Source organism: Argopecten irradians, chromosome 7 (assembly GCF_041381155.1).
Source record: "Argopecten irradians isolate NY chromosome 7, Ai_NY, whole genome shotgun sequence".
Lineage (NCBI taxonomy): Eukaryota > Metazoa > Mollusca > Bivalvia > Pectinida > Pectinidae > Argopecten > Argopecten irradians.
The window spans coordinates 45,066,369-45,079,165 of NC_091140.1; the positions used below are offsets into that span (position 1 = coordinate 45,066,369).

The following is a 12,797-nucleotide window of genomic DNA, read 5'->3' on the forward strand; positions in this document are numbered from 1 at the left end:
AGTTTCAATAAAGGAATCTTAAGAATTTTGTGCATTTTTTGAAAAATATAAGTTGTGAAATCGATAATAAAAAACTCATTTTATTGAAACACTTTAAATATAAAATGCGTTGTGTAATGAATTCTCCAGTTAATGTTATATAAGACTATAATTTTCAATATAACAAATGTAAAATTTAAGTAGAGAAAAAATGCTATGGGAATGGCAAAAAGGGGACACCTCGTTACTTCTTAATGTATCTATATATTATTTTTCTCACTCTCTTTCCAGACTTTCTACCTCCTTCCTTCTCTTTTCCATCACACGCACACAAATTTCTAACACTGTTTCACATTCAAATATCATGAAAAGGCCAGTTGTAAGCTATGGGAGCTATGTTTACACTTTGGCACTTTTCGCACCTGTGTTTGAATTTAAATGAAACTTTCAGTATAAATAACAAAAATTATCGATCTTGCAAAAGATTGATATTTTTGATATATATATTCACGTGTTCTGATCATAATTTTGTTTTTAATCATTTTTAATAGAAATTGCTTATTCATACTTGCCACATTAAGATATAAGTTTAGTGTTTTGTTGATACTTTACATCATCAAAGTTTAAATCTATTTTATTTTATTTATTGAAAATACATGGGAGGTAACTTTTACTCTACTATATATTGTGAGTATGTTACGTAGTTATGTAGACCAATAATCTGGTATACGGTTAATCCCCTACCGCTTAAATGGTATTAATCCCTAAAGATATCGTCACGGATGGATACAGTTGACTACACCCCTATATAGGATAATTGCAAAAAGAATGGTTTGGGATAATATGGCCATCAAATACTATTATAGCTTTTGTGACAAACAGGTATAACGCGTTACCTTTCCATTTTAATCGAATAAACATTACCAGTTTCGTAAACATTTAATGTTTTAACACATGAGATTGTGGTGTATGTTTGTCATGTTTTTTCCGCTTTAACGCATATTTATCACATGGATTTGTGGAAAGATTTTAACTAAAGCATTAAAATTATTGAGATATATACTGTGCGTACCTATTACAGGGGACTGTGACATATGATTCTCTACAGCAAATATCACGGGCAAGTGTTATCTATGATTGTCTTGAATATAAGGCATAGCAAACACAAGGACGTGTGACAATGTCAATCTGGATTTTATAGCTACTGTACGTCAAAAAAGTGAATTTATCATAATTTATGTGAAAAACTAGAAAACGTGCTTCCGACTTATCTTGTTTTCTGTGATATTTCTAAAGCGTTCGATCGTGTGTGGCACAGGGAACAGCAAATCATGGTGTAGTTAGATATCTTTAAAATTGGTTAAAATGTTTTATCACCAACAACAAGGTTTGTTTGTAGGAAATACTAGATCTTTGTGAGAATTACAATTACTGGTGCTCCACAAGGGTCAGTTTTAGGTCCATTATTATTTATTCTGTAAATAAGCGATACACATACTAATCTTGAAAGTATTTCAAAACCTCATTTCTAGATATTGTAACCAAACTAAACAATGATAAAAATAGGGCATGCAGAAAAATGGAAGATTAAATTCCCCTAATCTTCGGAAAACGAAAACTTCTTTCCAATGTTTAACATAAACATGTTGTTGATTTTAAGTTTAACAATGCTATTGTCGAATTTGTTGTTCAAGTAATAGTCGCTTTAAAAAGGGTCCTTGTGGCTAACTTGACATCTGTCCTTACCGCTACCTTAATTTCATCATTGACCAATATCACCATTTTTCACACCAAGTCACATTACCTCCTTCCCATTCATGTTCATAGTGAAATGTTTTTATCTGTCCTCGGCATTCATACCACAATTTGTAACGTACGAGTGTATTTCACACGCGGATACATTGCTGTAATTGTTGATAATGAAATGTCCTACATGTATATACATAACATCTAGTGTACAATGCCGTTAAACTAGTTATAGTGTCGGAGGGATGACAACAATACAGTTGTCTAAACATCGATATCATGTCTTGTCTCTTGGACTAATTTTTTATTTCTTTTATTACTTTGGTGTCAGAAATGGCTACATAAATGAATTTTTGAACGTGCAAAGCTTTAGATAGAAAAAAAGCTAGCAACAAAAGTCAATGTATTGTAATTATGATATTAGAAACATTTATAAGTCAACAAAGACATCTTTTCCTTTATTTGACATCGTGTCTTCTTACATATCTTTAAATATCGACTCAATAAATTCAAATGTGAAATGAAATTCCAGTAAAAAAATCTTTATTTGTTATTTTTGATAACATCTCAATTAACTCTCCATAACTCCTGACACTAAAAGGTACTTCTAACTGTATTTTAAAAGAATGTTTAGATACTAGAATTGAAACTAATGATGAGAGGTCAATCAACATTAAAATGAACTAGCAAAAATTGGATTAGCATACCTCTGGAATGATAGATACGTTGACTGTTATACAGACAAGAGGTTATCAACAATATAAGTAATACAACACGAGGTATACTGTATACACATTTAAATGATAATTTTTGTTTACAACTTTATTTAAGAAAGCCTATTGACACTGTATATAGAAAAATATTTAACCAAAATAAGAATTTCGGCACACTATCTGAATATTGAAAAGGGTAGAAAACAAAATATCCCACGAGAGAATAGATTGTCTACATATTGTGATTTAAATGAACTTGAAGATGAATATCACTTTCTATTACAATGTCCATTTTATGTTGATTTACGCCAAAAGTATATTAAGAAATATTATTACAGAAGACCAAGTGTTTTTAAATTAGTTAAATTATTAAGCGTTAACAACGTTAAAGAATTACAAAATACTGGTAAATTCATTCATTTTGCTTTTAAGAAAAGGTCAGAAAAGTTAAAATGTTGAGACATTTGGCTGGAAATTTATATCTATTATATAAATCACTCTCCATCTCTTTTGTTATATCAATTGTATATTTTACATGATGTTATTTGTACATATGGACCGTAAGGTCCACGGAATAAAATGAATTGAATTGAACATGTCAAATTAATGAAATTGCACATTTCGCGTTATACCGATACCACATTTAAAGGTAATTATAAGAGTACAATAGTATCGCTCCAGGCATAAGTAAATAAATACATTAAGCCTTCAGGGAGGTAACAGTTATTTTAATGAAACTGTTGTTATGTATACCAGACGTTTAGCTTTCTTAAATCTCGGTACAAACAAACAGGATTGACTGTCTGAGCTTAAAGACATAATACCCGTTACCTCTTCTTACGCTTCTAGTATGGTACTTGGTCCGTGAAAATAGTCCGAAAATGTTTATTTTGTCTGCAGACAAGCATTAACACTCGTACTGCGTGCCGCCGTTATATGTGTTGTGAGCGAAGGTGTGGCGATATAACTTGTGTCAGAGCGTAACATAAAATGTTTATTTGTGAAACCTGTATGGTTCGGTGGCTTTCTACACCGTCATGTGGATAGGACCAAGACTTGAAACATTTACACGAGAAAACATTATCAGTTCATCGTATGAATCGATGACACACCGATCTGTAGTGACTATGAGATTTAAATATATCCAGTGATTTAATCATTTACCGAGGAGAAGTTTATATATAAGTGCTGTTGATTTGTTAATAGAAGCAGAAGTACACACATACATCAAAAGGATACAGAACTCACAGCGAACTACAGATTAATGTTACAATATCCGGCTTCTGCTTATAATAGCTAAAACATGACAGTGATTTCGTATGGATGTACACACGGACTAAGGAGCTGAAAAACAAGGTATGATTGACTGCAGGGAAAGATAGACTATACGTATGAAACAAATATGTAATTTTATGTTATGGAATTCGGCAGTGTGGTATTATCACGGACGTGTTTTCCTGTCTAATACAAACAATGTATTAGTACAAATCCTACAGACACATATATAACTATTGAACAGTGAGAAACTTTATGAAAAAACAACATACGTTTTGTTGATTTTGCTGCGATAATATTAGAAAAAAAGTAGAAAATAGGTGAACGTTTTAGAAGCCAGCACGAGTGCTGCCTAACAGACCATGCAGAGCCGATATATTCTCGTCGCTCGTTAACATTGTATGTGTGATATATTAATATTAATTGCGGATGAGCGAGTATACGTTTAGGTCAGGAATGTAGTAGTACACATATGTAAGTGTTTGTGTGTTACTAGATGACATTCAGTGCAGAAAGTATGTTTTACGACAAAACACTTATACCTACAGAGGAACAATCTACATACTTGTCACCACTTGATCATTAGCTGAGACTGTGGCTCGTTGTTGACCCCGGTATTTAATTAGAACTGCTGAGGAGAGAACATGGGCGCAGCACGTGCGGCCATGACGTAGTCAGTTACGTTGTTTGAACTATATAAACTGGATACACTATACGGATTTCACAATGTTGCCATGTGTCCTTTGAAATAGAATGATTTGGCAATATTCAAGAATTCAAAGTAAGTAATATAGTGTTTGACATATACATTTCATACAACATTTGATGTTTCCTGTGCTTCTAAACGGATCTAAAATAAACGTTAATATTTTTGACTTTCGAAAAGCTTTTCTAAAAGGTATGTCAGTTAAAAGAGATAAATCAACAAAGAACGTTTAAAAACATAATACATTTATCATATGTCTGATGTTAATGGAAAGTACTTTCAACGAATAATTACACTAAACTAGGATTTAAAGCCGTGTTTACGATCGCAAGCGTACTTCGGCCATAACAACACCCAAAGGTATATCGGATGTAGAACTGATATTCTTGAAATCAATGATGTATAACGAGCATCTGGATTTATCAACTATTAGTGTGAAGGACGAATTTTGTTCATGTTCAAACGCTTCTCAACTATAATGATGAATTTCAGTGATAACAATTCTCAAATTCTTATCCCGGAAGGGGACTTGGCGGCTTGGAACAGAGACGAGGCGTTCAAATTAATTCCGATCGACATTCTTCTTGTGCTGTATGCAGTGATTGGTGTATTTGGAAACATTGCCGTTATATATATTTACAGCTTCAAACTCAAGGTAAAATTCGATGATAAATTTTTCGTTCTCGTTTTGGCGGGAATGGATATTATTGTCTGCTCGACGGGACCATTGTTTTCATTGGCTCGAAATATACTTCCGGTGAATTTTCAAGGCGATGTTCTTTGTCGGATATGTTGGTATTTTGTACGGACTATGGGTACAGCTTCCGGGATGTTACTGTTCATCATAGCTGTCCAGCGCTATCTAAAAGTGTGTCGTCCTTTTGGGCGCCAAATGACTCCATATATAAATAAAGTTGCTTTAGCGGTGACATTCGGAGTAGCTATTGTCATCGACATTCCGATCTTCGTCTTTTATGGAGAAACGGAGATCTATGACAGCAGTTTAAATGTGACGGGGTATCGATGTGGAAGAAAAGACGACGAAAGTCCCTCGATGAAACAAGATATTCTAATTTATTTTTATTTCATGTTCGGCTGTGCAGGAAGTGTAATGCTAGGTGTTGCTATTTTGTATTCCATGACAGGATATACGATTTACAAGCAGGTGAAAAAGCATATGAACTTGACGGTTGAATCATATAATGCTTCAACGCACCGAAGCACGCAGGAAAGCATCAAGGATAACATAAAAGCCGACGCCGATAACTCGTGTGTTTCCATACAAGAGATTACGCTCACTGATTCACCGGAAGTGACGTCAAAAAGAGGAAATTATAAGTCCATAAAAAATAGTAATAGTGTTGACATTTCACCAGTTATCAAGAAAAAATATAAACATGATCTTCAGAGTTACGAAAAAAGCGTTGCTCTAGAGTCCGAGGAAGTTATTCCTTCAAAAACAACCGGAAGTGAGGAAACATCCGGGAAAGATATTGAGAATGTTGAAACAACTTCTATAGATAAAGGTTATTCAACAGATGACGCAGTTACTATAACTGATAATGATAAACAGCGTTCATTAAGCACGGCTCTACAACCGAAAGGAACAGAAAACACTTGTAACGGTATTAGGGACCAAGTAGGCACTACCGTGCCAGCCGTACCCAATTCAAAGACAGTCAGTTTTAAGAAAGTCGATTTAGAACCACTTGAGGATAACGATGATGATTCTGGGAACGACAGTGGCACATTTACAAAAACAAATTTAGAAAACATGAAAAACGAGGATAGGACTTCAAGCGAAAATAATGAAGGGAAAGTTTCTAACAAAAACTTGTCAATTAAAGACACAAGCCCAAGCGGTTCGCCAATTGCTAAGGGACTTAAGAATGAATCTCTGGTAGGAGCTCGCTGGAAAAAGAATCGGATGATGGTACATAGATTTTCTATAATGTTTATGATGATAGCTATCGTTTGTACCATCACATACACGCCAGCTCTCATAGCGAACATGTTAGTCAATCTGGACTCTGTCCAGTACTGGACGGAGTATGCCCAGTGGGAACGTGTGTTGTATTTATTTCTCTTCCAAATGTACCTCATTAACCATGTTGTAAATCCATTTATTTATGCGTTTTTTGATAAGACATTTAGAAACGAATTTAAGAAAATGATTACATGTTAAAAACGATGAAATGTCAAGATCCTGTAAAAGTGTTTATTCTGGCGAGCACATAGTTTTGGATATACATTTATTTGTGGATTATTACCAAGATAAATTATTTACTTAATTAAGTGATAATTGTTATCACGGGAACAACGTTTGGGAGTTTATCGCAGAATTTGTGCTTTCACAGTGTCTTGTTTGTTATCACAGAAATTTGTGCTTTCACAGTGTCTAGTTTCAAAACAGTATTATCCTATTTTTTTAAGTTATTAACTTACCGATAATTCAACAGGTATCATTACCTTCTGAAAATTTTGTTTAGTTTTAAATAAGATGTTAATTTTCTTAACGCGGGTCGTCTTATGTTTCCCGCCGTCGTCCTAAACACCGCGAGGTAGTTGATTATCACTGCGCGAGACGGCAAAACAGCGAAATCTGACTCTCCACTTATCATTTATTACGCAGTAAATCTCGCATGCGTTTGATGTTATAACCTCATCTTAGGCCATCGGTATATATTTTATGATGTTATGCTTTTAAGAAACCGTTATGTTTTGCCCTGGAAAGGTAGTGGGCCTTTAAAGGTATTTTGTCTATCAAAATTGCTGCGAATATCTATACAGATATCATAAACATTTCATACCATCGTTAAGATATCTTATTATTGATTTTGTGTCTTAAAATCAAAATATCTCCATATCTAAATTTGTTGTTGATGATATTATTTTTATATATTAAATAGATATTATGTTGTGTATTATTTTTGACATTGATATGGAAGAAATACGAATTAACGAACACTTCTTTTTTTACGATATCACTCATTTGGAATTGCGGATACTATTATTTTAAAAATTGTTGCGTGTTTTCGTCGCCTTTATGAGCATATACATGACATTTGAAATCGAGATATATCTTGATGTCTTGAATTTGAATAGCAGAGATTTTTGACAATGTTAAAGAAAATAAATCGACGCCTAACTGGTATTTCTAAGGGAGATAACTTTAACGGTAATTACCATAAAATTCTAGTCTAGTTACTATAGTATATTAAACTGTGTTTAATCAGATACTGTGACTTTTTAATCAAATTTATGATGACCTTTTAGTAATGAAACGATTATTTAATTTGATGAAGGCTATTGTTATTATTTGACTCATAAAACTTAGAGCAATGTTCGCACCGCCTCCTCTTTCAAATGTTTCAGATTATGCCTTTCTGCGCGTTGGGTGTATATCCAGCTTTACCAAAATCACAACAATTGAACAATTCTAGTGATACAAATGACACATACAAAAAGTACAACGTATCATGCCTAATATTGAAAAACGTTCATAAGACAAACTTTGTATTAATCATTCTTCGAGCATGAATATCTCGCGTGGAGAAGGACGGATTCTTTTTCACGTATATATAGTAGTTCTAAAAAATCTTTGTTGTTGAACGATAGTACTGTTAGTGCCGATCTCTCAAATTGTATTCATGTAATTTGCTTATTGCTTAGTTATTTTCTCTTGTGTGCAAGTATTCATATATTTGTGGCCTTAGCGTCATACATTTACAGAAAGTTACGCATCTTCGCACGCACTCTAAAGAGTTACAATAAATAGCATAAATCAAAAGGGAAGATAACTCTATACTGTACAAAGACATAATTGGTGAGGTTTGACTAGTTTAACGTCAATGTTCATTTAAGGACGTGCCAGATTTAGATGGTGAAGGAAAGTACACGGGGAAAAATCACCGACAAGCGATCTGTACATGACAATTTTTCTAAAGGAATTGGAACTCGCCGTCCAGATGTGGAGGGTCTGTGGTAATATGTGGGAACATCTCAACTATTCGGCCATCGCGACCCCACAAAGACATAATAGTGAATACAACTGACAAGTTAATGATGTGAGACTACATTTCCTGTATTTACAACACCATCAATCAATATAGACAACATCACCAGTGATTATATGCCATGATACGGAGAAGAAATATTTCTCAATTATTTGCCTTGTCATATCTTGAAACGCAAGAAAAACATTCTGCATGACGAGACATTCTCTCAAACTCTGGATGGTTTATTTCCGTCCGCCGAGAAGAACCTTGTCCAATTCTCTAATTCATATACGTTGTCACTTGACGAAATATCTCGTTTTCTTCTAATTTCTCCAATCCTAAATAACATCGTAAGTAGTTCAGGATATTATCGGAATGTTAAGAAGCACTTTGGCTATAAGAGCGCTGATTATATTGATTAAGAGAGGCCGAGGGTGGTCGTGTATATTGTTAGGAGCTACATTAATTATCTCAGCTTGAAGAGAGACTGTTTATCTCGAGATATAGGTTTGGATGTAAAACACACGCACATTTAAACCTAATCGTGGCATGTTTTCTGAAATATGAAACAACTTTCGGTACTTTACATTATCACCTTTATTGATTGCTAGGTCGATCTTATTAGTTGTCCACAGTGAAATAAATCTGCCTGATTGTTCAGTGTATTTTTAGATACCTTATTGTATATAAAATTTCATGACTGTTCAGCCCGAACAACATACGGAATATTTTTGCATTCATTCGTTGAATCGTCTCACTATTTTGTATTGTAAGTACCAATAGTGTAAATATATGTATACACACGCAGTTCCGAATTCTTACAATGAACTGTGCTTGATGTAGTTACGATTATGTAATTGTTAATTAAGTTAATTAATTCTGTTTTTCTACATGTAATTTAATCTTTTAATCGTCATATTAACTAAATGTAAACCGAAAACTTTTGTCAGTAAACAATATCGAAAAAATCGTGATATGACCGAAATATCGGTTATAAATCGGTTCTCATGTAAGTTGTAGAAGTCATGATCAGTATCATTTGAAGCTGACCTCAATTGTCTGTATTCAATGCGGAGAAAGCTCATGTTGGCTCGCCGCCCGTACATGTACGTCTTGTAGGCCGAACCCAAACCCACACCAGTTTTACATGTAGTTCTGCTAACCTTACAGTGGTATGTTTATCTTTTAGATGCATGATCTTGTCTGAAAAGTATTTTTCTCTTGTTAAAGATGTTCTCATGTAGGTATTTGTTTGTTTTAAGCTTTACTGGTTTGGGTAAAGCGTACCCAGTACATGTTTTTCAATGATATATATCAATTAATAATAGAAACTTTACGTTAGTTACGTTTGATCTCGTTTGATGTTGTTCTTTTTTTCTCTTTTACGAAAACAACTGAGACATTCTAATTTGCAATGTTCAACGACAACGTTGACAGAACTTACGACACCCCAAAACTCTATCAGTTGGTCGAGTGTAGAATTATTTCTTAGTCATATGGATTCGTTATTTACGTGATTCGGGTATATATATTATAATTCCGTTTCTGCCAAATATCCGCTGTGGATCGTCATTCCTGACAGTGCTATTGAATAATTAACGGCCGATATCTGACCACCAGTGACGGTACATGGCGACAACGCGATCCCAGTGGGCCGATCATAACCACATTTCGCTTACAATTTACACACTCTGGTGATATTGTCACGGACTACATATAAATCCGTGACGTATTGATGAATGACATTCACAAGTAAACAGTTTATCAGACCAACACAATCACGTGATACACATCGAAGTCATAGCGGCGTTTGAATCCCTAGGTATTATTGCATTACATTGGCGCAAAGTCATTCCATATCGATTCATATCTCGATGTTTTGTAAACATGCCTTCGAAGTTGCGATTGTTGCCGAACGGTAGTCGGGAAGATCATGACCCGGTATCGTGAGAATTCGCAAAGACTAGAAAAGTCACATGACGTTCTCGACAACGGCGTTAGAATATTGGATATTGCGGCTTCGAATTAGATTCGGTTACAAATGGGACATACCTTAAGGCTATTTTCAAATTTTTCTAAATATTTTATCTAAAGCTTCCAAATAATTTCCATGAACATGCTAACACTGTATATGTATAATGGGATGTCTGAATCAGTTAGAGATCCCAACTCCTTCATGACGACTATAAGGATAATAATAATTATAATAAACAACTTTATTTATTGAGGATGGATGTTAAGCCAAAGGCTTATCTACCACATGGTCCTCATGGTCGACTCGAGGTTATCAGCTGTTTCTGAATCAATTGGGATTCAGTTTACATCTTAACATTGTAAAATAATACCAAATATTATAAAATCCGGATCGCGAATGGTAAATAAGTGAAGTATAGTGACATTTAAAATGCGCATGCACCATATGTGTGTATTTGACGTATTGACGGATGGGAATAGCGACACCTGATCTCTGTACAAATAGGACGGTTCAGTAATTATAGAATCAGGTGTGTTGTCCGTGTAAGCAATGTGACGGTGGTATGATAAACGATCCTAATTAATAATCTACAATCATCACATCATCCTCCAGATATTCAGTCAGTTCAACGTAATGGTTTGAGTATGCTATAAGTCTAAATATCGGAATTATGACGTCATAGTATAAACAATGACGTGACACCAATCTTCTAAAATCAATGAACGATTTCGTAATTTCAAGAAGATCCTCCTTTATTTTTTTTTGACTTCAAAGATTCTCAACTTTCTTACTTGAATAGCTAGAGTCACATAGTGGTAGAAAATCACATCATGTTTAAAAATAGTAATTGTACGAATAAAATCAAACGTTATTTTGGGCTATAATTAATGCATATTAAGTCTTAATTATATAAATGATTTAAATCAGCACACACAAATTGAGTTAGAGTGAAAGAAAATGGGCGTTTTGCATTCATACTGTTCTTATTTAAGAATGATAACGCCAGTACCATATAGTTTCTATATATATATAAATTAAGTGCATCGTATAGGTATATGGTGCTCATGTAAGGTATAGTCCATATAGTCCCATTACCATTTCACCAGTACTTTGCTTTGTGCTTGGATTTCATAGAAGCACAATTTCCATGTATTGCTCATCACGTCTCTCTATCTCTTTCCCCACCATTTCTCTCCGATGTCCCTCCTCATCTCTCTCTCATTCTTTCTATCTCTCACATTCTCTCCATCATATACCCATTAAATACATGGGAAAGCCAATACCGATGTAAAGGAACTATGTTTACATTTTGGTGCTTTTTGCACCCGTGTTTGAATTTAAATTAATGCATCCCATTTCAAACATTCAGAATATAATACAATTACTATCAGTGTCGATATTGCAAAAGATTTGTATTTCAGATATTTATTAATCCGTTCCTATCATAATCTAATTTTCAACTGTTTTAATATAAAAATTGTTTGAGTATTTTTGACAGAATAAGAACTTATTTTGGTGTTTCATTGATACTTTACAGCATTAAAGTTAAAATTGATTTCATTTATTTTTCTCTAATAGCAAGATTTAAAAGACTTACAGGTTCATTGTTTTTTTCCTTATTAAATGATAAAAATCAATTAATACAAAATAAGATTTATTCTATGTCAGCGCATATGTAAGTATTGGTGGCTTACCAAAGGTTTATTATAGTAAGTGCTTATTATACATTGGTATTTGCACAATCAACTCCTTGGCAATAAACCAATATGGAATATGAAATTCATTATTGAAATGACAATAAATATTGTATTCGATAGGACTTTTCCTACAACACACAAAGCATACGTACAATGTACCCGGCTTGTCTAAAGACGACACCATTATGCATTGTATGTCTTTAAAGTGAATAGTCGGGCAAAGAAAACCAGTCTAAATGAGTTCATTGGCCTTCCAAAAGTTCTCACATATTATTACGACGGTCAAGTTCTGCTTACGTTTCCCAGTTCTGACCATTAAAGTAATGCTAGGTTTTCACTATGTTCCCGGCAGCCACGGCAGCCCCGTTTCAGGCCACCGTGGACAAAACGTGGTGACCGCGAGACAACGTGAGACAACGCAGAAGGACGTGATAGACAAACGTGAGCGATCGTGATTACCGTGGATGCCGTGCCAGATTTTTAAACTGTCAAAAAATTTGCCACGGCAGTCACGGTACAGATGGTGAACGCCACAGGACGTAATAAAACGGGATTGACGTAACAAAACGTAACAGTGCGTAAGCACGGTGGGGAATCACGTGGTCTGTAGTTGGTGTGTTACACGAATCAAAATGGCGGCCGCCAGCAGTTTTGCCAGAAAATGAGGTAAATCATTGAAAATATCCTTTATATCGGCATTTTATAGTG

The 12,797-nt window shown here is 34.3% G+C and overlaps 1 protein-coding gene across 1 annotated transcript; it reads left to right on the top strand.

The window, feature by feature from the left end:
• The first annotated feature begins 3,239 nt into the window (after positions 1–3,239).
• On the top strand, positions 3,240–9,764 carry LOC138328591 (muscarinic acetylcholine receptor M3-like). The gene has a single exon (XM_069275477.1). It carries the CDS (start codon positions 4,874–4,876, stop codon positions 6,602–6,604), a length of 1,731 nt encoding a protein of 576 aa, XP_069131578.1. The 5' UTR covers positions 3,240–4,873; the 3' UTR covers positions 6,605–9,764.
• The last annotated feature ends 3,033 nt before the right edge of the window (positions 9,765–12,797 follow it).